Here is a 14,900-nt window from a genome sequence, read left to right as displayed (position 1 = left end):
ATATATATGTATATATATATATATATATATATATATATATATATATAATAAAATATATATATATATATATAGCTAGAATTCACTGAAAGTCAAGTATTTCTTATATATATATATATGAAACACTTGACTTGGTGAATTCTAGCTGTAAATATACTCCTCCCCTCTTAGCCCCGCCCCCAACCACGCCCCCCACCCCCCACCTCCCGAAATCGGAGGTCTCAAGGTTGGCAAGTATGCAATAAAGGTTTGGAGTGCATGAGAAAGTGGAAAGCATATTTTACAACAGAGCAGTAACACAACCAATCTGCTGGGTCAGCATTAAAAGCGCAGAAAAATGTATTGTAAACAACACTATGAAAACGTTCCCATCGAAAGCACGGTAGCAACATTTTATAGCGCATGCAGAGCTAAATAAAGCTGCTGGACGCTGACCACTCATTATACTGGAGTTCATTTTTTTTTAAATGACATGCCACAGCTTTTGATGCGATTTGTATTTAGATGGTAACTAGAGAATTATACAGGACAATTATTGAATAGAGGCACAAATTGGAGCATTTGCAGTAAAGTAATGTCTCGTTTATCGCTCTTAATTTACTTATTAATTTACTACTAAAAAATAATTTGTGATTATAGTAAATATTTTTTTTTTGCAAAGTAGGAATTATAAATTATTAATCAATATATATTTTCAGCGCATAAAAAAACTGACTACTACCGTCTAAATACCGTTATTAACATTATGAGAGCCTTCTACACATGTAACAACACACACACACAGTAACCTAAACACTCTTTTAATCCAATACAGTACAGCCAATCAGTGGCCACGATACTGATTGGTTTGGTGTCATATCATGGGCAATACTACTGTAGTAGTAATCTTTTTAGTTTATTTAGTAGCCATGTTTAGAGTACTTATGCTTAAAAATGCACAACTCAGGCCAAACATTTCCAAAATATGCTTGAATTTTTTTATTTTTTTAAATTTTTACACTTTTAAATTATTTTATTTAGCTAAAGAAAATATCCAAAATATATATTGTTTTACTTTTTTAATAAAATTACAAAAACAAGGGTATATTTCAAATATTATTTAAAAAAACCGTGAATGATATTTGTTTCAGATATAAACATGAAAAAAGATGATACGTTTTGTGTTTTATTATTATTATTACCGTATTTTTCGGACTATAAGTCGCAGTTTTTTTCATAGTTTGGCCGGGCTCCAGTGCGACTTATATATGTTTTTTTTTTCCTTTTTTATTATGCATTTTCGGCAGGTGTGATTTATAATCCGGTGCGACTTATACTCCGAAAAATACGGTAATGTGCTTTTTATTTTAATTACTTTTTACATTTGTAAAAAAAAACAACAACACATAATTTAAATAAATATTAGAAAAATATCCAAAAATCCAAAATATATTTTTTTACTTTTTTAATAAAATAACTAAAACATGGGTATATTTCAAATATTATTTTAAGAAACCCCTGAATGATTTTTGTTTAAGATATAAACATGAAAAAAGATTATACATGTTTGTGCTTTATTATTATTTATGTGCTTTTCATTTTACTTTTCATATTTGTAAAAAAAAACAAAAAAAACCCCACATAATTTCAATAATCCATCCATCCATCCATCTTCTTCCGCTTATCCGAGGTCGGGTCGCGGGGGCAGCATAATTTCAATAATGATTTTTGTTTCAGATATAAACATAAACAAATATACATTGTGTGCTTCATTATTATTATTTATGTGCTTTTTATTTTAATTACTTTTTATATTTGTAATAAATATCAGAAAAATATCCAAAAATCCCAAACATTTTTTTTACTTTTTTACTTTAATAAAATTACTAAAACAAGGGCATATTTCAAACATTATTTTAAAAAACCCTGAATTATTTCTGTTTCAGATATAAACATGAACAAATATTATAAATGTTATGCTTTATTATTAATGTGCTTTTTATTTTAATTACTTTTTATAGTTGAAAAAAAAAACAATTTAAATAAATATCAGAAAAATATCTAAAAATCCCAAACATTTTTTTTTTACTTTTTTACTTTAATAAAATTACTAAAACAAGGGCATATTTCAAATATTATTTTAAAAACCCCTGAATGATTTTTGTTTCAGAGATAAACACGAAAAAAGATCATACATTTTGTGCATTATTATTTATGTGCTTTTTTTTAAATTTAAAAACAAAACACAATTTAATAAATATCAAAAAATTATCCTAAAATCCAAAATATATATTTTTTCTTTTTAAATAAAATTACTAAAACAAGGGTATATTTCAAATATTATTTTAAAAAACCCTGAATGCTTTGTTTCAGAGATAAACACGAAAAAAGATTATACATTTTGTGCATTATTATTTATGTGCTTTTTTTTTTATTACTTTTTTATTTAAAAACAAAACACAATTTAATAAATATCAAAAAATTATCCTAAAATCCAAAATATATATTTTTTCTTTTTAAATAAAATTACTAAAACAAGGGTATATTTCAAATATTATTTTAAAAAACCCTGAATGATTTTTGTTTCAGATATAAACAAACAAATATTATAAATTTTGTGCTTCATTATTATTATTTATGCTTTTTATTTTAATCACTTTTTATATTTGTAAAAACAACAACATATAATTTAAATAAATAGCAGAAAAATATCCAAAATATATTTAACTTTCTACATAAAATTACTAAATCAAGGGTATATTTTAAAAATTTTAAAACCCCTGAATGATTTTTGTTTCAGATATAAACATGAACAAATATTATACATTTTGTGCTCTATTATTATTATTTATGTTATTTTTATTTTAATTACTTATTATATTTGTTAAAAAAAAACATAATTTAAATAAATATCAGAAAAATATCCAAAATATATTTTTTTACTTTTTAAATAAAAATACTAAAACAAGGGTATATTTCAAATATTTTAAAAACCCTTGAATTATTTTTGTTTCAGATATAAACATGAACAAATATTATACATTTTGTGCTTTATTATTATTATTTATGTGCTTTTTATTTTAATTACTTTTTATATTTGTAAAAAAAAAACACCACATCATTTAAATAAATATAAAAAAATATCCAAAAATCTAAAACATTTTTTTTACTTTAATAAAATTAGTAAAACAAGGGCATATTTCAAATATTATTTTAAAAACCCCTGAATGATTTTTGTTTCAGAGGTGGCGACTTGTCCAGGGTGTACCCCGCCTTCCGCCCGATTGTAGCTGAGATAGGCTCCAGCACCCCCCGTGACCCCAAAGGGAATAAGCGGTAGAAAATGGATGGATGGATGGATAAACACAAAAAAAGATGATACATTTCGTGCATTATTATTATTTATGTGCTTTTTATTTTAATTACTTTTTTATTTTAAAAAAAAAACACACAATAATTTAATGAATATCAAAAAATTATCCTAAAATCCAAAATATATATTTTTTCTTTTTAAATAAAATTACTAAAACAAGGGTATATTTCAAATATTATTTTAAAAACCCCTGAATGCTTTTTGTTTCAGAGATAAACACGAAAAAAAGATTATACATTTTGTGCATTATTATTTATGTGCTTTTTTTTATTACTTTTTTATTTAAAAACAAAACACAATTTAATAAATATCAAAAAAGTATCCTAAAATCCAAAACATATATTTTTTCTTTTTAAATAAAATTACTAAAACAAGGAATATTTCAAATATGATTCTAAAAACCTCTGAATGATTTTTGTTTCAGAGATAAACACGAAAAAAGATTATACATTTTGTGCATTATTATTTATGTGGTTTTTTTAATACTTTTTTATTTAAAAACAAAACACAATTTAATAAATATCAAAAAATTATCCTAAAATCCAAAATATATATTTTTTCTTTTTAAATAAAATTACTAAAACAAGGGTATATTTCAAATATTATTTTAAAAACCCCTGAATGATTTTTGTTTCAGAGATAAACACGAAAAAAGATTATACATTTTGTGCATTATTATTTATGTGGTTTTTTTTATTACTTTTTTATTTAAAAACAAAACACAATTTAATAAATATCAAAAAATTATCCTAAAATCCAAAATATATATTTTTTCTTTTTAAATAAAATTACTAAAACAAGGGTATATTTCAAATATTATTTTAAAAAACCCTGAATGATTTTTGTTTCAGATATAAACAAACAAATATTATAAATTTTGTGCTTCATTATTATTATTTATGCTTTTTATTTTAATCACTTTTTATATTTGTAAAAACAACAACATATAATTTAAATAAATAGCAGAAAAATATCCAAAATATATTTAACTTTCTACATAAAATTACTAAATCAAGGGTATATTTTAAAAATTTTAAAACCCCTGAATGATTTTTGTTTCAGATATAAACATGAACAAATATTATACATTTTGTGCTCTATTATTATTATTTATGTTATTTTTATTTTAATTACTTATATTTGTTAAAAAAAAACATAATTTAAATAAATATCAGAAAAATATCCAAAATATATTTTTTTACTTTTTAAATAAAAATACTAAAACAAGGGTATATTTCAAATATTTTAAAAACCCTTGAATTATTTTTGTTTCAGATATAAACATGAACAAATATTATACATTTTGTGCTTTATTATTATTATTTATGTGCTTTTTATTTTAATTACTTTTTATATTTGTAAAAAAAAAAACACCACATCATTTAAATAAATATAAAAAAATATCCAAAAATCTAAAACATTTTTTTTACTTTAATAAAATTAGTAAAACAAGGGCATATTTCAAATATTATTTTAAAAACCCCTGAATGATTTTTGTTTCAGAGGTGGCGACTTGTCCAGGGTGTACCCCGCCTTCCGCCCGATTGTAGCTGAGATAGGCTCCAGCACCCCCCGTGACCCCAAAGGGAATAAGCGGTAGAAAATGGATGGATGGATGGATAAACACAAAAAAAGATGATACATTTCGTGCATTATTATTATTTATGTGCTTTTTATTTTAATTACTTTTTTATTTAAAAAAAAAACACACAATAATTTAATGAATATCAAAAAATTATCCTAAAATCCAAAATATATATTTTTTCTTTTTAAATAAAATTACTAAAACAAGGGTATATTTCAAATATTATTTTAAAAACCCCTGAATGCTTTTTGTTTCAGAGATAAACACGAAAAAAAGATTATACATTTTGTGCATTATTATTTATGTGCTTTTTTTTTATTACTTTTTTATTTAAAAACAAAACACAATTTAATAAATATCAAAAAAGTATCCTAAAATCCAAAACATATATTTTTTCTTTTTAAATAAAATTACTAAAACAAGGAATATTTCAAATATTATTCTAAAAACCTCTGAATGATTTTTGTTTCAGAGATAAACACGAAAAAAGATTATACATTTTGTGCATTATTATTTATGTGGTTTTTTTTATTACTTTTTTATTTAAAAACAAAACACAATTTAATAAATATAAAAAAATTATCCTAAAATCCAAAATATATATTTTTTCTTTTTAAATAAAATTACTAAAACAAGGGTATATTTCAAATATTATTTTAAAAACCCCTGAATGATTTTTGTTTCAGATATAAACATAAACAAATATTATACATTGTGTGCTTCATTATTATTATTTATGTGCTTTTTATTTTAATTACTTTTTATATTTGTAAAAACAACACATAATTTAAATAAATATCAGAAAACTATCCAAAAATCCCAAACATTTTTTTTTTACTTTTTCACTTTAATAAAATTACTAAAACAAGGGCATATTTCAAACATTATTTTAAGAACCCCTGAATGATTTTTGTTTCAGATATAAACGTGAACAAATATTATACATTTTATGCTTTATTATTATTATTTATGTGCTTTTTATTTTAATTACTTTTTATAGTTGAAAAAAAAAACACAATTGAATAAATATCAGAAAAATATCTAAAAATCCCAAACATTTTTTTTAACTTTTTTACTTTAATAACATTACTAAAACAAGGGCATATTTCAAATATTATTTTAAAAACCTCTGAATTATTTTTGTTTCAGAGATAAACACGAAAAAAGATCATACATTTTGTGCATTATTATTTATGTGCTTTTTTTTAAATTTAAAAACAAAACACAATTTAATAAATATCAAAAAATTATCCTACAATCCAAAATATATATTTTTTCTTTTTAAATAAAATTACTAAAACAAGGGTATATTTCAAATATTATTTAAAAAAACCCTGAATGATTTTTGTTTCAGAGATAAACACGAAAAAAGATTATACATTTTGTGCATTATTATTTATGTGCTTTTTTTTTTTATTACTTTTTTATTTAAAAACAAAACACAATTTAATAAATATCAAAAAATTATCCTAAAATCCAAAATATATATTTTTTCTTTTTAAATAAAATTACTAAAACAAGGGTATATTTCAAATATTATTTTAAAAAACCCTGAATGATTTTTGTTTCAGATATAAACAAACAAATATTATACATTTTGTGCTTCATTATTATTATTTATGCTTTTTATTTTAATCACTTTTTATATTTGTAAAAACAACAACATATAATTTAAATAAATAGCAGAAAAATATCCAAAATATATTTAACTTTCTACATAAAATTACTAAATCAAGGGTATATTTTAAAAATTTTAAAACCCCTGAATGATTTTTGTTTCAGATATAAACATGAACAAATATTATACATTTTGTGCTCTATTATTATTATTTATGTTATTTTTATTTTAATTACTTATTATATTTGTTAAAAAAAAACATAATTTAAATAAATATCAGAAAAATATCCAAAATATATTTTTTTACTTTTTAAATAAAAATACTAAAACAAGGGTATATTTAAAATATTTTAAAAACCCTTGAATTATTTTTGTTTCAGATATAAACATGAACAAATATTATACATTTTGTGCTTTATTATTATTATTTATGTGCTTTTTATTTTAATTACTTTTTATATTTGTAAAAAAAAAAACACCACATCATTTAAATAAATATCAAAAAATATCCAAAAATCTAAAACATTTTTTTTACTTTAATAAAATTAGTAAAACAAGGGCATATTTCAAATATTATTTTAAAAACCCCTGAATGATTTTTGTTTCAGAGGTGGCGACTTGTCCAGGGTGTACCCCGCCTTCCGCCCGATTGTAGCTGAGATAGGCTCCAGCACCCCCCGTGACCCCAAAGGGAATAAGCGGTAGAAAATGGATGGATGGATGGATAAACACAAAAAAAGATGATACATTTCGTGCATTATTATTATTTATGTGCTTTTTATTTTAATTACTTTTTTATTTAAAAAAAACACACAATAATTTAATGAATATCAAAAAATTATCCTAAAATCCAAAATATATATTTTTTCTTTTTAAATAAAATTACTAAAACAAGGGTATATTTCAAATATTATTTTAAAAACCCCTGAATGCTTTTTGTTTCAGAGATAAACACGAAAAAAAGATTATACATTTTGTGCATTATTATTTATGTGCTTTTTTTTATTACTTTTTTATTTAAAAACAAAACACAATTTAATAAATATCAAAAAAGTATCCTAAAATCCAAAACATATATTTTTTCTTTTTAAATAAAATTACTAAAACAAGGAATATTTCAAATATTATTCTAAAAACCTCTGAATGATTTTTGTTTCAGAGATAAACACGAAAAAAGATTATACATTTTGTGCATTATTATTTATGTGGTTTTTTTTATTACTTTTTTATTTAAAAACAAAACACAATTTAATAAATATCAAAAAATTATCCTAAAATCCAAAATATATATTTTTTCTTTTTAAATAAAATTACTAAAACAAGGGTATATTTCAAATATTATTTTAAAAACCCCTGAATGATTTTTGTTTCAGATATAAACATAAACAAATATTATACATTGTGTGCTTCATTATTATTATTTATGTGCTTTTTATTTTAATTACTTTTTATATTTGTAAAAACAACACATAATTTAAATAAATATCAGAAAACTATCCAAAAATCCCAAACATTTTTTTTTTTACTTTTTCACTTTAATAAAATTACTAAAACAAGGGCATATTTCAAACATTATTTTAAGAACCCCTGAATGATTTTTGTTTCAGATATAAACGTGAACAAATATTATACATTTTATGCTTTATTATTATTATTTATGTGCTTTTTATTTTAATTACTTTTTATAGTTGAAAAAAAAAACACAATTGAATAAATATCAGAAAAATATCTAAAAATCCCAAACATTTTTTTTTAACTTTTTTACTTTAATAAAATTACTAAAACAAGGGCATATTTCAAATATTATTTTAAAAACCTCTGAATTATTTTTGTTTCAGAGATAAACACGAAAAAAGATTATACATTTTGTGCATTATTATTTATGTGCTTTTTTTTAAATTTAAAAACAAAACACAATTTAATAAATATCAAAAAATTATCCTACAATCCAAAATATATATTTTTTCTTTTTAAATAAAATTACTAAAACAAGGGTATATTTCAAATATTATTTAAAAAACCCCTGAATGCTTTTTGTTTCAGAGATAAACACGAAAAAAGATGATACATTTTGTGCTTTATTATTATTATTTATGTTCTTCCTATTTTAATTACTTTTTATATTTGTAAAAAAAACAAAAAAACACATACTTTAAATAAATATAAGAAAAATGCATTTGCACTAAGAAATGCCTTACTGATTATGAATAAGTACTCTGTGCAGTTGAGTAAATAAACACCATTGATTAAAATGATTAAACTCTCTCATCTTGTGTTTTTTTCTCTACTAGATTGGGAACGGTCGTCCCACCTTGATGCCAGCATTGCGCAAGATCTCCAAGGTGGGTCTGACGTCGGCCTGCAGCTGGTCCTCCACGCCGGTCAAACACAGGAGCTCCATCTCCATCTCCAGACTCTCGATCACCGTGGCTACCTTGAGGGAGCGGTCGTGCACGCTGAGCTTGGCCTGGACGTAGCGTGCCTGGGGTGGGGAGGGGAGCGAGGGGAGGTGTTAGAGAGACAGATTGGGAAGGATAAAGGGAATTTCTTGGCGTCGCAAGCAGGCTGCAGAAGAAGGAATGTCAGCCAGATGATGAGCAGACATCAAAAACACATGCTGATGAACTGGCATGGAGTTAGACATGCAGAACCTCCATATGAAAAAGGAACATCTTCAACATCAACCTACAGGTTTGCGCCATCAAACGGCCGCCAAAGCCACTTCACCGAGTGTGCTCACGGCCGCCTTTCTGGCGCTGCTGCTCCGGGGTCAATCGCCAATGAGATAACGCAAAAACAATCCGGTGGTGACTCATGCAGCAACACAAAGTGTATGTGTGTGTGTGACTCACTGTTGCCCACCAGCTCAAACACACACACAATTACACACTTCAGTGCATGGAGCCTGCGGGGGAGCCACCCCGCCCTTCTAGAACAATGTGTGGGGGGCAGCAGGGCGTGGCGGGGCTTGGGTTCAAAGGTTAGTCTCGTCACCCAGCAGCAAACTTTTTTAATAGAACTGAACACCCTTTTATTAAAATGGCTTATTGTGTATTTTCAGCTGTAGTTCCCATGGTAACAGGAAACTACCAATCCTGGTTGTGCTGCATAATTTCATATTTAGGGTGCTTTTTAGTCATTTCATCATTCAGAGGAAGATTACAGCGCCCGCTAGTGGCTTGGCATGCACATTACAACCACAAAAACAAATTGTTTCATTTGGATGAAGCCAGGGCTTTTATACCAAAACAAATTGTTCATTGTATTTGTTTCCCCACTCTGGAGGTTTAAAAAAAAGTGGTAGTCATCATGATAATTGGCATTCGGTGGTCACACCCTTTGGAGGCGGTACCTTGGGAAGTCATTTTGGGCTTGGCATAAAAATAGGCTCTAAAAAAACCCAACATTTTACCGCAACTTAATTGAACATACGAGACAAAAACATCTTTGTCTAAATCAAGCAACAGTTCAAAACCTCGTCGGAATGACCATTTTGAAACAAACTATATTTACGCTCAGGAGATCACGGGGGAGTGAATGTAAGACTCTCAGAGTGCAGGAAATAACCAAAGCGTTGAGACTTGCCTCAAAATCCTGATACTGCTCCTCGGTCAGGGACTTCTTGGAGACCACCAGGACCCTCAGACCTTCTCTGGCCATGTTGCCACACTAAAAAGAGGACAATGTACGTTAAATGAGGGCTAAAGAAAATACCATAAACGCTCCAATTCAAGTGGATTAGTCTCCTACAGTCACCAGGTGTGAGGTTTACAAATTAGCGCCAGGCCAAAAAACATTGGTAACTGCTGTGGCTGTAGGCAACCTACTGATAGGGGTACAGGGGGACAAATGAAATTCTTATTTATAGAATCTGATATTGACTTAAAAACATGTTTAAAAACGTTTTGTAGAGCACTTACAGTATTTTTCGGACTATAAGGCGCCTTTCATTTTCTCAAAAATCGACAGTGCGCCTTATAACCCGGTGCGCCTATACCAAAGACTATAAAAAATGGGACCCATTACCACCCTGCTTGACACTCAGCATCAAAGGTTGGAATTGGGGGTTAAATCACCAAAAATGATTCATGGGCGTGGCCACCGCTGCTGCCCACTGCTCTCCTCACCTCCCAGGGAGTGATCAAGGGCATACTTGCCAACCTTGAGACCTCCGATTTCGGGAGGTGGGGGGAGGGGGGCGTGGTCGGGGTGGGACGGGGGCGTGGTTGGGGGCGTGGCTAAAAGGGGAGGAGTATATTTACAGCTAGAATTCACCAAGTCAAGTATTTCATATATATATAGATAATATATATATATATATATATAAAAAATACTTGACGTTCAGTGAATTCTAGCTATATATATGTATACATATATATATATATATATACATATATATATATATATATATATATGTATTTTATTATATATATATATATATAAAATAAATACTTGAATTTCAGTGTTCATTTATTTACACATATACACACACATAACACTCATCTACTCATTGTTGAGTTAAGGGTTGAATTGTCCGTCCTTGTTCTATTCTCTGTCACTATTTTTCGAACCATGCTGAACACCCTCTCTGATGATGCATTGATGTGTGGCACGCACAAAAGTGCTTTCATCAAATGCACTAGATGGCAGTATTGTCCTGTTTAAGAGTGTCACAACATTGCTGTTTACAGCAGACGAACTGCTTTACAGTAGACGAAAAACGTGACTGCTGTTGTTGTGTGTTGTTGCCGCGCTTGGAGGACGTTAATGAAACTCCCTAACAATAAACCCACATAAGAAACCAAGAACTCGCCCTCCATCATTCTACAGTTATAACGTGATTGGGCAGGTATGCTGTTTAAATTGTGGGTTAATACTCAAATAAAATATTTGTTATTATGGACCTGAGTCCGCCTGAATTTCGGGAGATTTTCGGGAGAAAATTTGTCCTGGGAGGTTTTCGGGAGAGGCGCTGAATTTCGGGAGTCTCCCGGAAAATCCGGGAGAGTTGGCAAGTATGTCAAGGGTGATGGGTCAAATGCAGACAATAATTTCGCCACACCTCGTGTGTGTGTGTGTGACAATCATTGGTACTTTAACTTTAATGTACGGCATAATTCTGGTTGTGCTTACTGACCGCAAAGCTATTGGTGCAATGATAAGTGTGACCAGTAGATGGCAGTTACACATAAGAGATATGTATAGACTGCAATACGATGGCAGTCAGACATAAGAGATACGTGTAGACTGCAATATGATGGCAGTAAACGACACCAAAACTTTGAATGTTCCATTGAGAATATAGAACATTACACACGGCGCTCAAAAATCTGTCAAAATGTTTTTAGTACGACCTTGGTAAGCTATGAAGCCACACCGCTTGATGGATTGTCGGCGCATTAAACATACGGGTATTAGGACCGCAAAATAGCAGACATATTACCTGCCGTTTTGTTTCGCAATATTAGGCAAAAACACATTTTCTTACCTTCTGGTACCTGCTGATGTATATTTGGGATCTGCATAAGTCCTGAAAATGTGCGCGCATCTGTGCCGACACCGTAGTCGATAAGCTTCTTCTTTTTCTCTATCTTCTTGTTATGGGACATTCATCCTCCGCTGTTGCCATTTCTAATATAAAGTAGTGTAAAGTTCTTACTTATATCTGTCAGTAAAGTCGCCGTGAAAGCGCTAAAACATACCGGTGTAGTGAGTTTACATTATTCACCCAAAGAACTTTAGTTATTAGAGAGTTCCGGTCGGAAGGTTTTTCACGGGACACATTTCCGGCCTTGTTGTTGTTGCATACCTGCCAACTTTTGAAATCAGAAAAACCTAGTAGCCAGGGTCCAGGGGCCGCAGGCCCCGGTAGGTCCAGGACAAAGTCCTGGTGGGGGGTTCAGGCTTCGCCCCCCGACGCAAAATGATTATTAGCATTCAGACAGGTTAAAATGTTGCTAAAACCATCACTTTTCTATCAGTCACAGTGACTTTTCAAAACAAAAATATTACAGCAAAAATCATATGGGTTGATTGACATGTTTATTCTGTAAGCTAACTTCAATAGTTTGAAATTATTTTGACAGTTAATGCCAGTTATCCTGTCAACCTTTCACAAGACTTCAATTTGTTAATTGAAAGTATAAACACTTTTTACAGTAAACAAATGGTAAGACAGTACTAAACAATTCCATAAAAAAAAAAATTGGTGTCATTATTAACTTTCTGTCCAAGCTTGTATAATCTACTGCCTTGTTCAATTGTAAAAAATATTCTGTGCCTAAAATTCACATTTCTATCACAATTATCATACTGTAAACATGGTAAGCTAACTTCATTAAAATTAATAGTCCTGTCAATAGCATGGAATTACAATTCAAATGTCGTTTTTTTCTAAGCCTTTCAAAAGAATTCAAAATATGAAAAATGAATGACAATTAATTTAAGCCATCAGACACTTGAAAAGTGGCACATCACATCTCTAATGTAATCATTTGAACTTTTCAACAGAAATAGCACTGCAAAAATATTAAGGACATACTTCTGTATTTTGGTAGTTATGCTGTCAACATTTAACAAGATTTCTTCAACTTGGACTTGAAAGCATAAATAGTATAAACACTTTTAACAGTATAACAGTACTAAACAATTCCAATAGATAACATTGGTGTCATTACCTTTTTGTGGCTAAAATCCAAATTTAGCAACGGCATTAGACTTGTGTTTTTTTGTCCCAACGTGGTCTTTTACATCGCTAATTCCTCCGTGTCCGATCGAAAAATCTTGTCTGCACAAGGTGCAATTCGCGTAGTTTTCACCCTTTTTGGAACGGATAATTATTCCCGGATAGGCTTTTGAATATTCTTCACGGAATGACTGCAGTTTTCTTTTCGGTTTAAGACTCGTTTGCGATTTTTCTCCGGCTGATTCCATGATCGCTCGCTCGTTTGGAAACAATGGGCAACAGGTGCCTCGTGCTTGGCAGCGGTGCTATAAATAGCCTCGCGCATGGCATTCGGAATGGCTCGATAGGAAGTTACGGGAAGCAGTGTCGATTGTGATTGTTATTACGCGATTTCGTGAATAAAACTTTAAAAAAAAAAAAAAATGTAATTAATGAAAAACCGTATTTTTTATCACTGCAACCGTAACCCGGAATAGGTTGATGAAAACCGTACTAATTACGGGAAAACCGGAGTAGTTGGCAGGTATGAAAAAGCATATGAATAAGAAATGAGCAAAATGAATAAAATACCCACCTCTTCTTCCAGCCAATCGTTATACTGGACGATGCCGGCCATGACCACATCAGCACCCTTCATGTAGAACGTGATCTCTCCAGTTGACTCGTCCTGAAATTGAACATATTTCATTTTCAAGCGCTGGCTTATCACAAAAAAAACAAAACGGTGTTTTGCAGGCACATAAGAGTACGAGTCTTTGAAATCACAGGGAAACCACATTCCTGTACTTCCTGCATTTCATCCAACAAAAACAATATTAGTCACCAGACTAATCATTTGTTGTCATGTCCAACCAAGCAGTGTGTCTCCTAGCAACAAAGCCCAAACTAGCATTTCATGGAACAACAACACTCGTTGGCACTCACTCGCACGATGATGCCCATCCTCTTGCTCTCGTAGGTGAAGGGGAACATCTGCAGGATGCTGAAGTTCATTATCTGGCCAGTGGGCGTCCTGAGCTGCATGGAGGACTGGTCTCTGCCCACCAGCGTCAGGCCGACACTCTCTGTCCACTGCACCAGCGACACCTGCAGACAGCCGGCAGGAAAGACGGCTCACTATCGATCGTGTCACATCAATTGCTTCCATTACTTGAACGATGAAGAAAACTGCATCTTTTAGTCCAAATAGGCGCACTCAGCATTATTGATTGAGGAACCACAGGGAAGTCTCTTAGCTAAAAATATTGTTTTTGTTTGACAATGACAGAAGTGGCCATGTCCATTACTGTAAAAAAGGAGGGGAGATGAATTCATTAATAACAATTGAACCACTTTACAAAACCATCTTGTGAGTGGAAGGCAAATAAACACAAGGGCAGAAAACAACATTTTAAAAATAGATGGTGAAACGTTAAAATCATCATTGCGATTATTTTTGACTCACTAGAGTTTTTAACCAAAATATTAGATTTTATAGTTATACTAGTGTCATTGAATGTTGCATCTGTCCTTTTCACCCCGAACAAAACTACTCATATTTTGATATATAGTATTTTTTAACTATTTGTTTGGATTTTTTGCCACACATGCAAGAACATTAGTTATGAGGTGCTAAAAAATGGTTCTAATTTATCTGTAAAAAAAATTATGTAAAACAACAGCT

The 14,900-nt window shown here is 29.4% G+C and overlaps 1 protein-coding gene across 2 annotated transcripts in view; it reads right to left on the bottom strand.

Moving 5' to 3' along the window:
* Positions 1–14,900, bottom strand: part of atp9a (ATPase phospholipid transporting 9A) — a 217,676-nt gene that overhangs the window by 53,657 nt on the left and 149,119 nt on the right. For both annotated transcript variants that reach the window (XM_061925336.1, XM_061925343.1), the window contains exons 15-18: positions 14,162–14,323; positions 13,812–13,904; positions 10,138–10,221; positions 8,864–9,034 (exon numbers count right to left, since the gene is read on the bottom strand). In XM_061925336.1, coding sequence (XP_061781320.1) covers positions 8,864–9,034; positions 10,138–10,221; positions 13,812–13,904; positions 14,162–14,323 — 510 coding nt within the window. The remainder of the gene's footprint in view (positions 1–8,863; positions 9,035–10,137; positions 10,222–13,811; positions 13,905–14,161; positions 14,324–14,900) is intronic.

Source organism: Nerophis lumbriciformis, linkage group LG01, assembly GCF_033978685.3.
Source record: "Nerophis lumbriciformis linkage group LG01, RoL_Nlum_v2.1, whole genome shotgun sequence".
NCBI lineage: Eukaryota > Metazoa > Chordata > Actinopteri > Syngnathiformes > Syngnathidae > Nerophis > Nerophis lumbriciformis.
Note: the sequence above shows the minus strand (reverse complement) of the source record. Positions and strands in the feature narration are given on the sequence as shown.